Here is a 22,224-nt window from a genome sequence, read left to right as displayed (position 1 = left end):
ACCTAGTATATTCCCCAGAAACAACTTCAGAGGCTTGGGCAATTGAAGCCCCTTGTGGATCACTTCCAGGAGACCTGTTTATTGAGCATTCATCCTGATGAGACAACACTGGCTACTTACTGAGCATTCGTTTGATTTGTTTGCAGGGAGGTAAGACTACATTGCCTCAAGCAAATGATATTCTACAATTCCCAGTGCATTTTCCCACCACTTTCCTTATTGCAAAAAGTCTGTGTTGGGGTTTTTTTTTTGGTTTTTTAACAAAGAGAGAGTTTGTAGCACAAGAGCACCAAATAATCTTTAATTGCACATCCTGAATTTCCTGTCACATGAAGGAATTCCATCTGCATAGCTGTGACAGCCTGGAAGTGCCATACACAGAGAGGGAGTTGCAGGGTCTATAATAATGCTGGATTCATGGGTATGGAGTACATGATCTTGTAAGGTTGCATTAGCAGACTAGAAATAATTAGATAAGGCACAAAGGTGTGGGTTTAAAATTAGAGTCACTTTATGAAATACAATGGCTGTTATGATCTGCATAGGGGAATGTGCAGGAAATATAAACTATCAGGCTCCTATACCTGTCATTGCTGTGACAGCCTACACTTAAGGGAGGAAAGGTGGTTTTAAATGCACCCCTCCCCTCAAGCCCATGTTAATCTACATCCACTTGGGCCCCCTCGATACATCCTTCATATTGTGCTTTCATGATCATTTGTGCTCGTGAAGGTATTGAGACAGTTATGCATAATCTCACTGTCAATACTGTTTGCACCTGCAAAAGTTTTGGGGTGGGCTTACTGTTTGGTTTGCACTAAGTGTATGCCTTCCTACTGGAATCCTGTAACTTTTCATACCCCAGGTGTTCCATCCCATCCCCACACCACACATAGTGCAAGAGTGTCCCTCCAAAAAGTAATAATGCAATAAAATTGAGGAAACTTTGCAGAATAACTAATAAAGCAGAATGATGTGTAGACAGTCTAGTATAAATCTACCACTAATGCACTATAAGGGAAGCGGGTGGTGTTGTGGTCTCTAAACCACTGAGCCTAGCGCTTGCTGATCGGAAGGTCGGCGATTCGAATCCCCGTGACGGGGTGAGCTCCTGTTGCTCAGTCCCAGCTCCTGCCAACCTAGCAATTCGAAAGCACGCCAAAGTGCAAATAGATAAATAGGTACCGCTCCGGCGGGAAGGTAAACGGCATTTCCGTGCGCTGCTCTGGTTTTGCCAGAAGCGGCTTAGTCATGCTGGCCACATGACCCAGAAGCTGTACGCTGGCTCCCTCGGCCAGTAAAGCGAGATGAGCACCGCAACCCCAGAGTTGTTCTTGGCTGGACTTAACTGTCAGGGGTCCTTTACCTTTTTTTTAATGCACTATTATTATGTCAACGACATGTTGCAGAATGCAGGAACCATGTTCAAATCCATATCCCATTGTTGTTCAACCTTGGGTCCCCTGATGTTGTTGGACTACAATTTTCATCATCCCTGAAAATTGGCTAAGCTGGATGGAGATGATGGTTATTGTAACCCAGCAACAACTGGGGGAACCAAAGTTCAAGAACACTGCCTTCTTCTATACAGGGTGTGAGAAGTCACAAGACAGCCTTCAGCATGTTACATGTATTTCCACGGCTTGTAATGCTCATCTCAAAGAAGAGTTCTGCATTAGGAACCCTGAATTCTTCTCTGGTTTGGATTTTAAACCACAAAACTACCGTATATTCAGCAAGACCTCTCTTGTTCCTTCTCCCTGTGACTGGGGTGCTGCTGCCACTGGCCAGGAAGTGGGTTCCACAGGGAGGGGGGTTGGAGGAAGAGTGGGTAGCTGGGTTAAAGAGAGGGAGGCTGGGTGGGAGAGAGCCTTTTTCAGTGTTTACGTTACATTAGCTAGGGAGCAGATGAAGCTATTTCACAACTTTTGGAGAAATACTGAGGATTACGTCCGAGCCAATTCAATGCTGGGCAGTCACAGGCAAGTCACTCACATTCCTCCAACATCTCAATCTCAAATCACCTCAAATGGGAATAAACATGGCCCATGCACTGAGAACAGGGCCCCTCTGCTTTTGAGAGCAGCAACAAAGAGGACAGATGCCACTTCTCCCTCTAGTATAGAACTGAAAAGCTTCCTTCAATGTACCTATCAAGAGTGCCTGGGATATTTTTTAAAAAAGCAAAATCCCATGCACAATTGCTGAGGAGTTCCACTGAATTCAGCAGGGCTTACTTCCAGGTAAATATGCATGGGATCAGGCTGTTAAAATCTGTAAAGCATTTTCAAGTGAAAAAAGTGGTTGACAGAACAGAAATAAGAACGTTACTCTGTGTCACTATAGTGCTATACTAAACCTATGATTATCTGAACATTCTGGAAGTATTCCAGACCAATTAGAACATAGAATGTTCCCTTGCAAATATAAATTACAATTACATTTATCCAAACGGTTGAGGTGGAGGAGTCCAAAACATTAGGATAATCAGTTGTCTCGACATGAGAATGCTGTTGAGCAATGATATGTGGTTTCACCGAAGAGGCTCTGAAGAGGCTCTCGTTAGTTCAGTTTTGCTAGTTCAAGAGATGTGCCTGCTGTATCATGATCAAGAAGTTCTGAAGGGTAGAAACTCAAAAACAAGACTTCCCTGCTCTCAAGAATCCCACTCAATACTCAAGTATAGAAAAGTGGTGGACTTCATCCAGGGACATCTTAGGGCAAAGACAAATGCAGTGCTTGCAGAGCAGTGAACAGAAAAACACCAGAGGAGTCCTATTGGTTCAAACCAAAGGGCCATGCATTCTGGCAACCTCTTTCACCCAAGGACCCATCAAATGCCTCTGCAAAGACTAGAAGCAGCGCATGAAGGCAACAGCATTCTCCTGCTGTTGTTCTCCAGCATCTGGTATTCAGTGACACACTGTCTCTGAATAACAACAACAACAACAAGAAGAAGAACAGTAACAATAATAAGACCTTTTAGTTGCTTGTTACCTGAAGGTCTCCAAGTGACTTACAACACATTAAAAACTTAAATATAAATACATTTATAGCATAAAAACAGAACAACAACATCCTCCATAACAGCTACAAGAAGCTTTGGTAGCATGCAAGTATCAGCATCTTAGTCTATCAAAAACCTGGAAAAAATATAAGTCTTTATCTGGTGTTGAAAAGATGACAAGGAAGATGCCAGGCAGACCTCAACGGGAAGAGCATTCCACAGGTGAGGAGCCGCAACTGAAAGGCTCTCTCCCTTGCCACCATCCTCTGAGCCTCTCTCAGATGGAGAATCCAAATGAGCAACTGATTCACCAGAAACAATCTACTGTATTTCCATTATTAAAGCCAGCTAAGCTGGTTGCCATCATTGCACTTTGTGGCAGTGGGGCTGGTTTGGAAGTACCTTGGGGAAAACAGGTGTTTAGGAGACAACCTTCATCCAAAAGCAGGTAAAGAATGTAAAACAACAACAACCCTTCAGTCAATATGAATCAACAAAATATGAAAGCTATATAACAACCCAACTTATTGAACTGCATTTGGTTTACACTTTTATACTTATACCTTGGACTCAACTAGATTGTGATTTATATGTGTTGTATGTGCGATACAACATTGTGCCATCAGATGGCGATGAGGAGCCCCATTTTTCTCTACAGTACCTGTTTTCCCTGTTTGAATTTACAACACATTTTACTGAAACGCTTCTTTGATGTGTCTAGATCCAGCCCTTATTGTTCCGAAGAGCTTCAGTAGGAATCTATGGGGTTATCTTTTGTATCCTTAGGACAATTCTAAGAGGCATGCTTCGGCTGACACTTTCAGACTGCAAGCTTCCTGGCAGGGTCTTATAGTTTTTAACTGTTATTGTACAGCAGCCACTGTTTCAGGCACTTTTACAAAGAAAGTGATGCTAAGGAGGAGAGACAGCAATTGATCCAAGGCCACCTAACTGAGGAGATCTGAATCCATGCCTTCCTGCTCCAAATAGTCTAATGACTATACCGGACAACACTATCTCTAAAAAATAATATTTATTGTCATCTATCTAAGCCAACAACAACAAGGTGACATCAAATTACACTGAAGCAGACAAGCTGTTTATTACAGCCACACCTTATCTGTCTGTCTGTCTTGCTGCATACCCTCCTTCCTCCCTTCCCCACACTATCACTCCCAGGGAAACATAGTGTTTCATAGGCTGCAGGCACATCAAAGCTAGGGTAAATCATTAGGTATGGTAGATTAACTCACTTCAGGGAACAGACTTTGGGGCACCATTAACGGGCAGCAAATCGTTAATGATTAAAAATTTTCTTACTATATTTTTACCACCAGGGGTGGGAAAAGGGGGTGCGGATGAATGGGTCACTTCAGCTAGTAAACAAATGCATGTCTACACTCAGAAGATGCATCTGGATGAACTTGAAAAGTGTCCACAATAACATAGAAAGGGTGGAGTGAGGAAAGTCCAGGCCTTCCATCTGGAGCGATGCTGAAGTGACACAGCTTCATCAGAGAAAGGACAGCTTCTCTCTCATGCAAATGGCTGCACATGTACACCATGGCACTCACACACCCGTTAACACAGCTTAGCAGCTGCTCTTTCTATGCCCCACCTACCGTGTGCATCAAAGAATTCGTCGTCGGAGCTCTCGTCTGAATCTCTTGCAATGCTCTGCATTCTCCACTCCGATATGCTATGGCGCGAGGGGCTTGCTAGGAGAAACAGAATGGATTTGTGCAATCAGCGATGCTCAGGAAAAAGCAAGGGAGGTCCTGTCATGCCCTCTGTGGTAGAAGCACACTTCGGTGGTCTTGGTGGAAATGTGTCCCCTAAGTGGGGCACACAGCAGACCCAATGATGCCAGTGTGATATCAAACTTTCCTCCCTGAGTCCTGCATAGTTTATGATTCTTAAACCCCATCGCCGAGACGCCACAGCAGTCTGCAAGCCTCCGCTGCTGTTTCCAAAGAGCAGCTATTTATAAGCATCGGAAGGATGTGTAAAATCATTTCTGTTTTACAGGTTTGCAATTAAAAAAAGGAAGCTGCCTGATTATACATAGTCTTCTCCTCAAAAATCACAAGGACCGCAAAAGAAATATCTTTTATCAGGAAAGCAGATATTCACAATGGTATCTGCAAGCTTTTGAGTCACAAAAGACTCTTCCTCACACTGAATATTTAAAAATAAAAAGACAGAAGGAGAGAAAGGAAAGGGCAATGCTGGGACTGATGTTAGACCACATGTCAAAGTATTTACACTTTAAACTCCAGCTGTTGAGTCTTGATTGAGGCCGTATTTTATGGCTTTCTGTGGCAGTTGCCTCTATGAACCAAGCTGTTTGTTGGTAGTGGCATGCAACCAGGTGAAGAGCACTCTCTTTGAATCACCACATTTTAGTGGCAAAAGGCAAGGTGGTTTCTCCACACAGTGAGATGCAAAAGAGATGAACAGGCATGTGCAACTTAAAGTGACCTCTGTGGGGGTTGCTGTGCAGTTTGTGCTACCCATGAAAAGTGCTCACTGGCCACCATGGAGTGTTTCTGCTCCAGGATTTTGAAAACTCTCCTCAGGCAAAGCATTCCTAGTGGTCCAATTAAAACAGAAGAAGCAAACTGAGAATTCTCTTGCACTGCCCCTGACATCTTGGGTGCTACTTAGTTGTGCTCCACCCCTGGCAGTTAGCTGTTTTATGGAAAGGCAAATTTGGCTGCTACAATCGGGACCAGAAGAGCAGTGGGCAGCACCAGTGGTTAAAGAAAGCTTAACTGCGTTCTGCTGTCAGTCCACTCAAAATTACCCTCTCTGTGGGAGTCCTATAACTTTCCCCCTGCAGGGACGGAACCAGCCTGAGTGTGGTTTTGAGTGGACAAATGGAAGGAAGGAAAGGGCTAGCTTCTCCTATTCCTCCTCCTGATGGCTACCTCTGAGACAGCTTTCAATAAAAACCACCACCAAAATAAACAAACCAACTCCAAACCCATCAGGAGTAATAAAAATAAAAAGCAAGCACTGGCTTGTAGGAATATTGAGAAATCTTTCAGTTTCACTTTCCTAGTTTCTGATGCTTCCATAGTTAAATTCAGTTCTCCAAATCTCTGCAGCAATTTGTGAATTCTTCAGCATTTTAATGTGAATTTCTCCCAACGTACAATTTTTTTTACACTGTTTTGACCAATACACACTTTTGCAAGCAATTTGACCTAATATAAAGCATTTCTGTATGTTATTTGCACTAATATGAACATTTTAAATCCACCCCCCCCCAATATTTGCAGTTTTATACATACTATTTAGTTGGAGAACTGCATTGCAAAATTCAGAGAAGAGCAAATTTTGAACGATAGCTATGTTTTGGTTTGCATATTAATCCGAGAAGGACAGATTAGATTATTTCTGATTAAAATGCAAACAACACAGAATTTCTCATTCACCCCTATTGACATAACACTTATAGTTTGGCCCCAAGGATAGCAGTGCTATTGTGCTGCTGGACATTTCGCCAGAGCCCTTATCTGACCTCAGCACTCCCCTGAGGAAACCCTGGTTTTGTTCCCCTTTTCCTTTATCCCCACTTAGTGAAGGTTGGCACTGCTGGGTAACAGACACTAGAGAATCCACACTAAATGCTACAACCACATATAATCTAATAAAGGCAGCCAAATAGCTTTTAGCGTATTAAACTCACATGGAGCCACCCAGAAGACATGTAGTGGTTCGCGTTAAATGACATACCAGCAAGAAAAACCCATTTATTATTGTACCACCAGAAGGCAGCCACACGTGCTTATTATTATTAATTAATTATTATTATTATTATTTATACCCCGCCCATCTGGCTGAGTTTCCCCAGCCACTCTGGGCGGCTCCCAATCGAGTGTTAAAAACAATACAACATTAAAAATTAAAAACTTCCCTAAACAGGGCTGCCTTCAGATGACTTTTAAAAATAGGATAGCTGCTTATTTCCTTGACAGCTGATGGGAGGGAGTTCCACAGTGCGGGCGCCACTACTGAGAAGGCCCTCTGTCTAGTTCCAATGGCTTTGGATTCTACTTTTACTAATTGTCATGTGGAAAGGCCACTGCTGTAACACTCCCACCCTGCCACTGGATCAACTGCGTAGCTAATTATGGCTTCAGCATTCACTCTGTCACCCCTGACTATTCCACCCCATTCCTTTAGGAATAAGGGAGCCAAGTGATTGACAGCACACAGCTAAACCACACTGGACTGACGTCAAAGGCCCTCGCATAACAGCTGCTAAAAATAGAACAGATAATAATACAGGCGTGCGTGCGACAAGGGTCCCCGCTTACACCAGGGGTCTCGCTTACACAGCAGAAGACTGAACGAGCCCTCATGCAGGAGACAAAAGAAGCCGCTTTCATCTCATCTGTATCAGCAGGAAACTTGAGGAGCAGCTCCCTTGGTGGCCATGCATGCAAATGTGTGGCCATCTTCTAAAAAAGATGAGGAGGAGATTAAAAAGACTCTCATGATGTGCTCCCCTAACTTGACTCACTGCAGTTCGTTTCTCTCACTAGCCAGATCCAGTCTGATGGGGGCGCCTGGCTAGCAACAAGGCCACGATGCAGAGGGGTGTGCTGGATATGCTCATGGCTTAGCTCTGCCAAGAGTCAGGTGGAGGATGGCTGGGCCTTTGCAGGAGTGGGTTGGCAGGACAGTCCTGTAGTGAACATCCTGCTCTGTGCATATGAGATTTCATGCAGCTTTCTGCATGCATGCAACTGTGGAAAATGACCGACCGCTGGGTACCAAAGCCAGTGCTTCTCAAAAATGCTAAGCCAGAGCTCCACCTTTTAAATGTGTTGTTCCTGGACTCAGCACCACAGATGAATGTGCAGCGGCCCTTGTGTGCAACTGCAGTCCTCTGTGGTGCACAAAGATCTGTGTATCAGGAGCACTAACCTAAAACTGATTTTAAAAGTGGAATGGAACAAATAACTCCCCCCCCCCCATTCTAGAACTAAGCACAGAGAAGCATCCCAAGAGCAAAACAACAGCTCTTTGTTCCAAATCAGGGTGATATGATGAGGCAGTGGAAGAAAAGTTGTCCCACAAATCCACCGTAGATTAGTATGGTCTTCTCTAAGGGAGGATTCATTCCAATCACACACTGGAATGGGAGAAGGCTCCAGTTGACTCAGGATCCTATCTCATCTTTAAATCGTCTCTTTCCCCCCTCCAGTGAGCAGAGAAATGCTCCCTTGCAAGACCAGGTTTGCAACACAGTTTGAGCTCCATTTTATTAATTTATAATCCTTGGAGAGAAAATTGGGGGGGTGTTGATAGTGGAAACACCTTAATTATAAACATGGTGCGGTACCTTTGCTATGGTCACTGGATTCCAAAGAGCTCCAAAATAGGGGGTTAAAGGATCCAAGCAATAATAGAGCTTCTTGGATGAGTGTCGCTTGTTTTATGTCTAGCATTTCACATTAGACAAGCACATGGCCAGGAAAAGCACATCGCCTGAGGCAGTCATGCCACAGCAGAAGTTTCCATGCCTGGTAAATCGCTAAGCATTTCTATCGCTCCTACCCATCACCCACACTTTCCAGGGTACAACCCTGCTCCTCTTGCCAGATAGAGAACGTGCCCTGACAAAACCCTGATGCCATGAAGCTATGGCTGTCACACAATTAAAGTAATCTTAGCTGATGAATCATATTAGTAGGTTAATCAATTAATTGATTAAATCTGCATACATTTGCACATAAGGGGGGGGACACACAGCAGTCCTAAAGAAAGCCTAGAGCTGTTGCCCTCCGTTTCTGCTTGCATTCAGTCTTCCCATGGGCACCTGGTTGGACACTGTGAGAAGAGAGGACTGGACTAGATGGGCCCTTGGCCGGATCCAGCAGGGCTCTTCTAATGTCCTTTGTGATAAGAAGTATATTTTAGTTTTATGGTCATCACATCTTAGAAGAGGCATTCCCCATTATGTCTCATATCACAGAATGCCCCTTCTTTGACAGCGCTTGCCACCTACAGTTTTTATAAGTACTGGAATGCAAAATAATCTTGAAAACATTAACGTCAGTTGCCTGACTAACCAGGGACACCTCTTTAGACAAACAAATTGACTTTGGCTGACAAAACAAAGTAACCCTAAAAGAAGCACTTGGCATATCGGGATTCCTCTGTGTTCTAGTGGTGGGGAAAAAGACTGGTGGTTTCAAAAAGTGATAGCTATAGAGCAAGTATGAGAAACTTGTGACTCTCCAGATATTGTTAGGTTATCATCCCTCACCATTGGCCATGATGGCTGGGACTAAGGATCTGTACATTTTGGTTTTCTCGGTGTCTCATTTTCACAGTCTCAAATCCAGTTCTCTACAATTTGCAAATTCTTTTTTTTTAAATTCCTCCTAAAAATTCCTCAGCATTTTAGTCCAAAACCCTCCTAATAAACACATTTTTATATGCAATTCTGACTAATGGACATGTTTTTGCAAGCAATTTCCCCCAATATAATGCATTTTTGAATGTTATTTCAAATAATATCTTCATTTTCATGCACAACTGTCCTCTAATATATGACTTTTTTGAACATTGTTTGGGGAATTACAGTGTGAATGTTGAAGGATAGGTGTTTTTCAGTTTGTATATTGTTTCAGAAAGTGCAGATGTTATAGGATCAACTTTAAATTCTTCCTGAATTATTTTTTCCTGCATTCTGAACTGTGACTAATGAGAACTGGTGTCCAATGACATCTGGAGGGCCACAGGTTCCCCACCCCTGATTCAGTGCCATGATTGTCCACAGTCTGGACACTCACCCTGTTATGCTCCTCCTTCATACGGTTTTTTGCAGTGTTTAAAAGATTTGTTTGACCAGATCTTTAGCAGATAGGCAGAAGAACCAACTGTACACTATAGACCATGATAGCTCTATTATACAGTCCATATCGGGGGGGACGGGGGGGACAACGACGACGACGACCCAAATCCACTACTGTCTCACAATGAAGGATGGCTGGAAAAGAACACCAACAAAGAAGGGAACCTGACCCGCTGGAACATTTTCTTGGCCTGCAGCTTTTCAAAGGAAAGAAACACCTCTAGGTTGTAAAGCTATAAAGAATTCATACTGATGTCAGTCAGGGAGTATAACATTTCTTCAGAATAGAATCAGCTTCTACCGAACTAAAAGGAAACTCTCTCAGGAATGCCTGCTATGCTCTACGAGGGCTATTCCTGTGGCATGTCCACATGGAAACGTCTTTCATTCACTGTTTGAAGGAATGCAAGAATGTTCATTTTGGGTTGGGATAAACCTAGACTTGGTTAAAGCAAGTGTCCTATCTGGGTCCTCAGAAGCAGGTGTACTTTGGAGAGCATGGCCTATTGGTTTCATCCGAGCTGGGCTTGGATCTTGGAATTGTGGGATCAAATCCTATCTCTTCCAGGGTCGCTATACAAAGCATATCTCCACTGAAGTCAATTGCTTCCCAACAAACTGCAGTAATTTGAGGGGGTGAGTGGCTAGCAATTAGTGATTGGGAGAAACTGATTCAGTTTTCATTTAAAGCCAAATTTATCAAATCTGTACTTTCCAAACAATATGAAAACTGAAACACAGCCATTCTACATAATTTGCACTTATCTGAATTTTTCGATGAAGTTCTCCAACCAATGAAGTTTCACAACAAAGCACACACCAGGGAGAAATGAACATACAAATCAATGCTGAGGGATTTGGAGGGAAGGAACTGTAATAGGCAGGACGATTCCATAATGCTTCCTCTAGCACGAAACCAGCCATTAACACCTTACAGAGAGGGAACTAGCCGGTGGTGGCCCTCGGCTCATTTTGGTGATGTATAGAGGCTGGAGTGTGACAGCTTCTAGCACCCCACCCACCACAACACACAAGCAGGTGCTGTGGCACTGCACTGCATCACTCTTTCAGCTTTATGCCACAACCAAATGCTATGACTCTGTACATCAACCTTCAGAAGTTGTCAGCCACATACTCTGTTCCTTTTGAAACTGACCAGGTGGGTGTGACTCACCTCCTCTTTTTGAAGAGGACTTGGAAGACGTCGACCACTGCTTGGTCAGCACTCTCCCCGGCAAGGCTTCACCGATATTGCTAGCAGTGTCCACCGCCTCGGTGGATGGAGATATGGCCTTTGTTTCCGTGTCATTCTCATCCAGAGGTTCTTTGGGAAGGTGCTGCTCCAGCTCGCTCTCATTGCAGCTGAACTGGGCCATCTTCTGTGCCAGCATCAGTTGTGCCTCCTTTTCCAGCTGCCGGATGTCCTCAATGGTAAGCCCGTACCATTCATCCTGCCAGCACCAAGCTTGCCTGTGGGCCCGAACCATCACCTTCCGCAAGCCTTGGGGTTGGGGACAGGGAGACAGAAAAATTTTCAGCAGGCCACTGATCTAGCTAATAAGAACACACATTAGGGGGCGTCACCACATTTCAACCCATTGTTGATCAACAAAAGCTTCAGTGCTACACTTGGACACTGATTCCTGTACACACCCAGATCTCCTCTCCTGGAATTCTGGACTTAGGAAGGTTTATGTTTTTCTTAATAAATCTTGAATGCCTCCATAACATTCTGGTAAGCTAGACCTCTGCTCAACATATGGCCTGGAGTTCTAGCCTTGGCTTTCCCCCGCTGGGGTTCTGCAAGGACTCTCTGATGTATTTGAGGACATAAAGTTGCAATGCAGTCTCCAGGGCTGGCCCTACCATTAGGCAGAGTGAGACGGCCACTCCCAGTGCTGGGGTGTGTGGGGCAGCGGAAATGTGTTGGAAGCCAGAGCCTGCCTTGTATGTGTAAGCTAGATGCTGCCCTCAGGTGTGGTGGACAAAGGTGTCTTATCACCAATGTTGAAATAAAGTTAAATTGCTAGCCTGGCTGTATGTGGAATGGGTGTGTGTTTCAACTTATCTTTAATCTCAGGCAGCAAAATGTATTTGGCCAGTCTTTGCATTCTCCCATCCAAGCACTGACCAGACCCAGAACTGCTTAGTTTCCACAAGACTGCCATGTCATGTGCCTTCAGATCATGCCCTGAATCAGTTCATGCAGATTTAACTGGAACTTTGTTCTTGGGCTTAGCTCTGGTCTGGCTCTGGGGCCAAGCCCTGCCAGCACCCTCCTAACACCAGCCTTTGGTAGGAAGGTGTGGTCTATGGGTGAGCCCAGGGACAAAAGAAACCCTGTGGCCCTCCAAATTGAGTTCAATTCCCATCAGCCCCAGGCAGCTTTTCAAGATTCTTCCATAATGTCAGCCTCTTAATGGCTGAGCCAGTAGCAAATATGCTGAGCAGAGCTCAAGGAGTTAAAAACTTACCAACATCATGAATGAAGCGCTCAATTTTAGACTGCATCCCCCAATATCTGAATTCCACCTTGCACAGCTTGTATGCACACATCATAGGGTATCTCCCAGGGTTGTTCTTGTGCTCTTTGATCCAGTCTTCTGACAGAGGACCCCTTGTGGTCTTCACTGATTTATATAGCTTTGGATCTTCTTCTGATTTGTATTCGTGTGGAGGGATGGGATCTTTAACAATATCAATGGGATCTAAGTCCAGAAAAGTAGTTTAAACAAAAACATTGAAGTGCATGGAACTCTAAACATAATTTCATCAAAGCTTTGTTTTATTTTGATAACTGTTTAGACTTAAACAACTGGTATTTAAACACTTTACACAAGTGAGTCAGAGGCTGGCGTTTCCTTTCTCTGAAGAAGTCTCAAAGAGAAACTTTACTCCAGATGTGTGTGTGTGTGTGTGAAGCAGGCAATCAGAGAATTCTCTGTACGATTTGACCACAACATCTCTTCTGAAAAATGCTATGTCTCAGATGTTTAAATCATAGAACAAATATATTGGCTACATCAATATAAATTGACCATTTTCTAATGTGGTTGTAGAACACAGACAATTTGAACTGGAGTTCCACAAGTTTCTACAGTATGAAGGTCAAGCAGACCGAAAACAACATGTTGTTGTTAATGTGCACCAAGAATCATTCATATAGGTCAGGACTTGTAGGACATTAACAGCAGGTTGAAATTTAGGATTTAGAAGTATCAGAAGCTGCCTTAGCCAGACTATTGATCCATCTACTGTAGTATTGGCTACATCAGCTGTCCCCAACTTGGTGCTCTCCAGATGTTGTTCCTGACCTTTGAGGATGCTGGTTGGGGCTGGTGAGAGATGGAGTCCAAAATATCTGGAAGGCATCAGGTTGGTGAAGGTTGTATAGAACAGCTTAGGAACTGCTTCTTTGTGGGAAGTAATGACTGTTAAAGTGGTATAAGAGTACCTTAAATGTACAGTGTGAATATGACTTTATTATTTACTGTAGGTGTGGATAACCCTTGGTCCTTCAGCTATTACTAGACTCCAATTCTCATCAGCCCCAGCCATCACAGCCAATGGTCAGGGAGGATGGGAGTTCAACAGGTTCCCTCATGCCTGATTTAACAGAAGGAAGGAAGGGAAGCATCTAAATTTTCTGCATTAGACACAAAGCAGCTGGCAGCCCCACAGACAGTGCAGACACACTGTTTTGTTTGCTAATGCTCCACCACAGTCTTCCTGCAGCTCACATTTTCTGCCTTTTTAAGCCTTGAGAGTTATTTAACAAACACTTAAACAAAGGGAAGAGGTTTCATACAAATGTAGTAGAACTAATTAACTATCCTCTTAAATAAACCTTTATGCAGAAACTGGTGTCAGGGGTACATTTAAAATTCAGGTTGAAAAACGTCTCAGCATTTCAGTTAATTTTCTCAGAGAATTAACTGGTCTGTGGGTTCCGAATGACACATCCATCACCATCAACTGTGCATGGACGACTGAGGTGTTATTGCTACACTAGTGCTAATCTGGTGTTCTTTACAATGAGATGCAGTCAATAAGTTGGCTCCAGAGACTCGCCTTTGCCATAATCTTGGGCTTCCCTGAAGCCTGCTTCTGTGTGGATGGTGAGGCTCCACACTCACTTCAGAACTTTGGAAACAGAGGGAATGAAATTTGGGTGAGTACTGGCTGTTCAAACACTATCCCTCAAGGCAAGCTTTTGCCTGATTATGTGCAGAAATGTTTTAAGGATTGAGATACAGTTCAGGGGTGCCAGGAGGATTTACAAGTCTCCAAGCAAAAGCACCAGCCCTCCCAAATATTGACGCTGGACAAGTCAAAGCAGTTCACTGACATCACCAGACCCTGTGCTTCCTCTCTGCCTCAGCCAGCAAGTTCTGGTCTTGGTGTGGCAGAGACTGCAGCCAAAACTAATTAAGATATCTGCTGTCTCCAGCACACTCACACACCATGTGTTTGAGGCCCAGGAACAAACACCAGCTTCACTCTATTTTCTTGGTGGTCCAGAATGCAATCCTTAAGAAAGAGCCCAGAGATGAAGTGCATATTCCCTAGTTCCCAAATCTGTGTTCTGACACTCAAGCATGGTACCTTTGTCACCTAGTAATGAGGAATATGACTTTGATATGTATGGATGGCACACAGTGAATGTCCAGAGGGGGAACATTAACATTCAGATGGTGACAAACATGTTTATTCCCTGTCACCTCATCCTCTCTCTCGGCATTTCCATCTATCTCCCAACTTTCCACTGTAGAATTTGATGTGTATGCCCCTCAAGGCAGCAGCTTGCTTTTTGCATATGCTAAAGCACCATGCACATTGGCACTATAATATGCCCTGCACTGAGTTAAACAATTGCTCAATCTAGGGATGAGAAACCTCAGGCTTAGGGGATGAATGCAGTTCCCTGACCTCTGTCCCTGGCCCTCCTGAGCACTCCTCATCAATCCAAATTCTTCAGCATTTTAATGCTATTTATCCTAATAAACACATTTTTGGAAAGTATTCTTTTGCATTTTATCCATATATTCCATATAAAAATAGAACTTCATGAGTCAAACACATAAAAACGGCAGGGTTCCATCCTAGGCCCATTGCTGCTCATTTCTTTTTTAAAAAATAAACAACTTATATGAAGGAATTGAAGGAATGCTCATCAATTTTGCAGATGACACCAAACTGGGAGGGGTAGCTAATGCAACAGAAGACAGAATTCAAGATGAGCTTCTCCTTAATAGATTGGAGAACTGGGCCCACACTAACAAAATGTATTTCAATAGGGACAAAATTAAGGTCATTTAGTCAGGAAGAATCAGCTGCACAAATATTAAACATCTGGCTTATCAGTAGTACATATGAAAAGGATCCAGGGGTCTTAGTAGATCACACACTTAACATGAGTCAAGAGTATGATGCAGCAGCAAAAAAGGCTAATGCTATTCTAGGCCGCATCAACAGAATTCTAGCATCCCATTCAACGGAAGTCATACTCCTGCCCTATTCTGCCTTGCTCAGACCACACCTGGAGTCCTGTGTCCAGTTCTGGGAGCCACAATTTAAGAAGAATATTGACAAGCTGGACCATGTGCAGAGGAGGGCAACCAAGATGATAAAGGGTCTGAAAAGCAAGTCTTATGAGGAATGGTTGAGGGAGTTGGGTATGCTGAGTCTGGAAAAGGAGAGACTGAGAGGAACTAGCCATCTTCAAACATATAAAGGGCTCACCATACAAATAATTAACACTATAGTTGTTTACATGCACACACAAGCAACTGTTAGGCAGAATGAAAGATTGGGAGTGGGAAGAAAATACTCACCAAGAATGGTCTGCCTTTTCTCTGCAGGGGAAAGGTTGAAGACGTTGGCTTGCTCTCCTGAGTCAGATATGTAATAGGTTTCAATATCAATAGAGAATTTCTCCACAAATGGGCACGTATACCTGAGAAAGAAATAGCATCAGGGAAGCTTAACCTAAAGCTTCTTCACACCAAAGTGCTTCCTTCAAAAAAGAATTTGAACACCCACATAAATACAGGTGCTTTTCTTCCAGAAGAGAGGGGGGGGGAGCCTCAATGACTTATAGTGTAGCATAGATTTCATTAGCATCTTAGTTTTCATAAGATGAACATCCAGCGTTTGCTAACTTGGCAAAAAAACAGTCAGTCTTGCTGCCCTGCAAATGCTGACTCTGAGATATGACTGTTTCCTCTTCTGGAAGAGGAGGTGGCCCACCGCTAAAGGACATGAGAGCCATCAAAAGAAGTTGCAAAGGATTCACCTAAATTTGCCACAGGCAGCAGTGCCTTTGCATGCCATCTCTTGAACCACAATTTTGTTAGTTGCTTGAAGTATTTAGAACCTGTCTTTTGAAGGTTAAAGGTAAAGGTACCCCAACCGTTAGGTCCAGTCGCGGAAGATTCTGGGGTTGCGCGTTCATCTCGTTCCATAGGCCGAGGGAACCGGCATTTGTCTGCAGACAGCTTCCAGCTCACACGGCCAGCGTGACTAAGCCACTTCTGGCGAATCAGAGCAGTGCACGGAAACGCTGTTTACCTTCCCGCCAGAGCGGTATCTATTTATCTACTTGCACTTAATGTGCTTTTGAACTGCTAGGTAGGCAGGAGCTGGGACCGAACAACCGGAGCTCACCCCCATCGCAGGGATTCAAACTGCCAACCTTCCAATCAACAAGCCCTAGGCTCTGTGGTTTAGACCACAGTGCCACCCGCGTCGCTTCTTCTGAAGGTTATAAATACTTAAAACAAAAAGGTAAGATGAGAGTGCTGGATCAGCCCAGTGGTCCATCTAGGCATATTGTCAGTGGAGGCATATCATAGCCTTCTCCTCCATGGATCTGACTAAATTCTCTTTTAAAGATCATCCAAGTTGGAGCTGTGTACTTTGTTGTGTCTGTCTGGAATCTTCCAAACATTCAGCTTCATTTGATGTCTATGAGTTCTAATGTTATGGGAGAGGGATAAAAACTTTTCTCTATCCACTGAATATTTTATGTCATGTCTCCTCTTACTCATCTTGGGTTGTATGCAACTAAGCCCTACTCAGATAGGCCCACTGAAGTGAATGAACCTAAGTTAGTCATGCCCATTCAGTGAGTTTAATTCTGTGTATGACTAGTATTGAATACCATCCCTTTTCTCTAAACTAAAAATACCTAAAAATAAATAACTATGCTGGTTCAAGAGATGGCATGCAAAGGCACCACTAGGGATTGGTTTCTCTCAGCTTCTCATTTTTTTCCAGGCTTCTTCCCCCACTCCACAATGTTAAATTCAGTTCTCCACATTTCCACAGTAATTTTCAATTCCACAGTAATTTTCAAAGGAAATCCTCCTGAAATTTCATCAGCATTTTAGAGGGAATATATTTTAGTATACAAATTTCTGCAGTTTTGACTAATATATACATTTTTGCAATCAATTTCCTCTAATATAAGGCTTTATATTATAGTAATATACTACTTTATTTTAGACAATATACTACTTTAATTAATGCATATACTTTTCTGCACACTTTTCCCCAAAGGAGCATTTTGTACACAATATTTGGTAGAGAACTGCACAACAAAATTAATAGAAGTGAGAATTTCGAAGAACAATTGACTTTTGAATCACACATTGGTTTGAGAAGTGCAAATTAGATAATTTCTCATTAAAATGCAAAAAATTGAAGTTCTACCCTCATTCTCAGGCACCACTGCTACCTGTGGCAAAGTTAGACAACTCCTTTAGCATGAGCAAAATATCAGCACGTGCACATGCCCTTGGATCCATGTGTGGTGAAGGTTAATTAAAACAACAACAAGGAGGGTGTTTGTTTTACCTGTTATCTTCATATCTCCATTTTACAAAATGGGACTTTCCGTGGCCTATCTACCACATAGAGCTGTTGTTAATACAAGCCAATGTCAACTGTTAAGTGAGCTACAGAAATGAAAAGCTCTTATAAGAGGTAGTACCTTGTCCTTGTATAAGGATACGCATTCCATGACTCCTCCTCAACTCTTAAAGCTGCCTTTGGCAGTATAGACCGAAACCAACTGGGGATATGCATACCAATATGGTATACTTTGTGGGTATACTGCCCATTGCCACCAGGACCATCGGTATATGGTCTGTTTTCCAAAATCTCTACACCACTGCCTTCACCACATGTCTCTTCTCGGCTCTTTTTCTGAAATTACAAAATAAAACAGGGTGAGCAGATTCAACATTGCCTCTTGCTGAATCAATCGAGACCTGCCATCAGGTACCACAGTGGTAAATCAAGATCTTCAGAGCTGCTTAGTTAGCCATATCACCAAGGCAGACCTCTTGGTTTAGTTGCGCCTCCTCGCCTGCCTCCATCTTCATCCCCACCTGCAACAAGCATTTAGTTATACATACTGTAACTGTATTTGTTCACACCCATCCACTGTTAGTCCTACTTTTGACCATCTCTGTTCTCTTTCCATTGCCAACATTGTAAGCTCCTTGGGGCGAGGATCTGGGTTTGTTTGTTTTTTGTTTATGGGTAAATGTGTGTGCATTAGAGTAAGGTTGAATATTGCTTCTCCACATTTTAAAATGACCATTCATGTCCTGCAAAAGTGGTGGGACCTTTTGGGGAGGGGGTGGAGTCAGGAGATCCCTATTGCCCTCAAAATGTTAGTGTTTCCAGAGTACCCTGAGAAGAAGGATTGATTGTTAAAGAGCTCTGGCAGTTCTGATTTCTGGGGCTATTTTCCTTAAGAATGCAAATTTCTAGCTCTTAGGGCTGCAAAGATAGGCTACAATGTGCTGCCTCATGAAATCTCAGGTGCCAAAGGGGTGGCTGAATAAGGGAGAAACTACCTGAGATATTGGTGATCTCTTGTCTCCCAGGGTTTTGCCGGCACAGGCACATAATGGCCATGTCAGGTGAAGGGAGAGCCCCAAGAATGACACAGGAGACTGGTGTTGGGTTGAATTAGGCTACAACTTTATTGGTTACAGGAAAGAGTAGGTTTGGCTAAGGCATTGGGCATCTGGCAGCCCACCTGCTACCTGATAGGAACCTGGTGGGATCAAACCTGTGCTGGGGAGTCGCCTCCAACATGGATTGGATGCCACGATCCTGCACAGGCCACCGTTGGGACTCCCAGACAAAGTCACCCCTCCTGGACTCCTCTAACAGGGTACCCTTGTGACTAAAGATCCACCCTAGTGCCTTATCCACCCAAGTTGTGATGGTTGCTATGAGGTAGGTGAAAACCTGCAAGGCAGCTAATTTGCTTGCAGGAGAAAATTCCTCCCTGGCCCTGAATACGGTGACCGAATAAACCACAGCAAGGTCCATAGGCAATTTGCCAGCTTCCCCCCCAAGTGGGCCCCTAAAGACTGGGTGGGTGGAAAATCCCAGGATAACAGACCCTTAAATAGGCTGGGGGTGGGCTGCTCACAGATGGCTGAGTGGGCACTGCCTGCCCTCACCTGCGGGCCTGACAGAAGATGGTGGCCTCCATGGACCCACCACAGCTGCACCATGCGCCATGCGGCAACGGCCACCCACCTGGAGTCCCAGATGAGTGGATATTTCTTTTTTAAAGCATCCATTCAGATAGTGACTGTAGAGCTGGGGGAGCTGGGAGGTGAAATTACACATATCTGCAAAGTATATTGTTACCAGATTTTTTTCAATAGATCCGGGGACCCTTTTAAAAAAAAATTCATGCTTTATTATCCATAATTAATGGAGTCACAAGAGGTTCACAATCCACATTAAGTCGAGCTATGGACAGGCCCTTAGAAGTTTTGCCCTGGTGTAATATTATATTCCTGTCATTTAGAAGCACTGCTTCCATCCAGAGGCGAATGCAGACTTTATTTCACCTGGGTCAAAGACCCAGTTTGGCACACACATTTGTGTACATACACACATAGGCAGGGGACCTGAATGGTGCCCCCCCCCCGAGGCTTCATCTGGGGCAAAAAACCCAGCTAGCCACTCTCCTCCAGTAGTTATGGCACTGCTTCCACCAACACAACAATTTCAGCTTGAGTTGGCTTTTGTAGAACGGCTGGATAGCTGTGAAATGGAAATTCTGCTGATTTGACATATAAAAGTATACTATGTTTTTTATTGCTAAAATTCACAATTGCCTCCTCCCACAGATATTACACTGACATCCATCCACATAAGTTGCTAGCAGAGCCCTGAGCTCCTTCCCAAGAGGCCCTCTCATGGGTATTCTCTGTTTTCTCAGAATACACAGTTATACACATATTTTTTTCCAGTCACACTCATCTCATGATAAAAGAATCGCATAATTCTAGAGTTGGAAGGGACCCCTGAGGGTCATCTAGTTTAACCCTCTGCAATGCAGGAATCTCAATACAAGGTCCCCCATCCAATGTGAAACCATACCAGACCCTGCTTAGCTTTGCAAACGTGCCAGCAGTTTTATTGCTGCGCCCATTCCTACCCATTATGCCCTCCTGAATTGAGGATTCTGCTCCAGTTCTGCAGAGCTGTCCCCTTCTCACCCCACTGCTACTTCCTGAACAATGGATGATAAGGTGCCCTTGCACTAACCACAAGGTCACATGTACTCTGCAGAGGTATCTCCCCACTCTTGAGAAACCCCAGAACCCCAAATTCCCAGACAACTTCCTCTAACCTACGCACTCTGTTTCCAAAGCCCTTTTCGGGATCCAAGATTAATTTTACTTATTTCCAGCAGGCCAGAATGCTTGCAGCTGGGGTTTCAGAGTGCAAGCTCCCCTCCCAGCAAACCAAGACTTTACGCAGCAGTGCCAGCCAACTTCTGTTTCCCTTCTGCAACTTGCACGGAGGGTGTGGGGCTTACTCCACCACCCAATCTCCCTGCATACTCTCTTCTGACATTTTTTAAAAGAGTCATGGAAGACAGAAACTGCCCAGAACGCATCTGTCTTTGGGATTCAGGAGGTGCCAATCGGCAGCTGCTGCAGGCAGAAGAGGAGGAGGCAAAAAATAAAAAAAAGAAGAGCCTTCTGATGGTGAAGATAGAACTCCCAGACTCTGCCTGGCTCGGATCGAGATCAGTGGGATCATCAAGTGTACCCCGGCTGTACACCAGACTCCCAAATATACCACGAGCCTGGGGGAAGGGGGCTGAGCTCCGCTTTGCCAGCGGTGCCGGTAAAGCCCCGCGCAGTTCATCCTGTCTCCTGCCTGCCTCCCTCCTCCAGCTGGGAGTACGGGGGCAACAGCACGCGACACAACGAGTGTCACCCTCATCAGGATGGCACCCAGAGCACACTGCACTTGCCTTGCTCCACCTCTGCTGCCGCTGTCACGTTTCCCGGGGACAATTAATGAAATCCAGGGACATTCTGGGGATGGAATTTGTCCAGTGACAGATTTGCAAATCAAGGGACTGTTCCCGGGAAATGGGGATGTCTGGTAACCCTAGCATAGTATCTGTAAGTTTACTTCCATGGAGCACATAGTGCTGGGAGGCTGGCTTTTAATTGGAAAAATGTTTCATGGAAAATAATGAAGTCACACCCCTTTCAGTACTGTGATCTATGATTCCACCAGCTACTATGAATTTAAAGCACCACCACCATAAGAACCCTAATCATGGTTCTCTCATGTTATGTCAAGTTGCTCCCTAAAATTCACCATAATCCATAACTGAGTCCTGGCATCTCTAGCTGCTGCCATCAGATGTTGCCCCATCTAGAGGAAGACATGGGTTGTATGTGGCGTTGCCCTCTCTTGCTTCTAGGGCGAAGGCAGCTTTCCTACAAATTGAGCCCTTACAGGTGGATACATACCTTGGCTCTGCCACTCCTGTTGACCCTTCATGGTGATAAAAAAGACAGAAAGCTAGCACAAAGTTAAGAGACAAGAGAATGTGTCCCTTCTTGAAACATCCTGAGGACAAAGGTTTCATCAACCTGCAAATCCAGTTTGGAAATGTTAGAGGTGAGTTACATCTAATTTTTTATCGTGCCTACCTACTCTAATTATAAGGGAAAATCCAGTCATCCTCCCAGTGCCCATCAAAAGATTTCTAGGGCAGATGGTGACACAGATCTATCCTGGCCAAAATAATAGCATTAAATTACTTGTAACGGGGAACCCAGAGGAGCAGATGCGCTATGATTAGCAAGAATGGCAGTTACTTAAAGGCTCTTATTAAAATAAATCTCTGGGAATAAACATGGAATGGGACATAGCACATGACCTCATGTAAGCAGTTATGGAAAAACAATTCTGGTGAATGTCATTGAAGCATCACGCATCCCTGTTGGTATCACCAGCTCTTCACAACAGAAAATGAAAAGCCACAAACAGCTGA

The 22,224-nt window shown here is 44.0% G+C and overlaps 1 protein-coding gene and 1 long non-coding RNA gene across 13 annotated transcripts in view; one reads left to right on the top strand and one right to left on the bottom strand.

Annotated features, from left to right (window-relative positions):
- Positions 1-22,224, top strand: part of LOC310666937 — a 288,749-nt gene that overhangs the window by 44,216 nt on the left and 222,309 nt on the right. The gene's annotated exons all lie outside the window — the stretch shown is intronic.
- PITPNM2 (phosphatidylinositol transfer protein membrane associated 2) overlaps positions 1-22,224 on the bottom strand; it is a 210,676-nt gene that overhangs the window by 55,780 nt on the left and 132,672 nt on the right. For 11 of the 12 annotated variants that reach the window (XM_083418121.1, XM_083418119.1, XM_083418112.1 and 8 more), the window contains 5 exons: positions 17,875-18,089; positions 15,716-15,837; positions 12,356-12,589; positions 11,056-11,382; positions 4,630-4,725 (listed from right to left, as the gene is read on the bottom strand). In XM_083418121.1, the coding sequence (XP_083274247.1) occupies positions 4,630-4,725; positions 11,056-11,382; positions 12,356-12,589; positions 15,716-15,837; positions 17,875-18,089 (994 nt within the window). Of the gene's footprint in view, positions 1-4,629; positions 4,726-11,055; positions 11,383-12,355; positions 12,590-15,715; positions 15,838-17,874; positions 18,090-21,697; positions 21,715-22,224 lie in introns of those variants that run through there. The other variant, XM_083418122.1, reaches the window with a different exon arrangement.

This window comes from Podarcis tiliguerta, assembly GCF_965153285.1.
Source record: "Podarcis tiliguerta genome assembly, chromosome: 16".
Lineage (NCBI taxonomy): Eukaryota > Metazoa > Chordata > Lepidosauria > Squamata > Lacertidae > Podarcis > Podarcis tiliguerta.
Note: the sequence above shows the minus strand (reverse complement) of the source record. Positions and strands in the feature narration are given on the sequence as shown.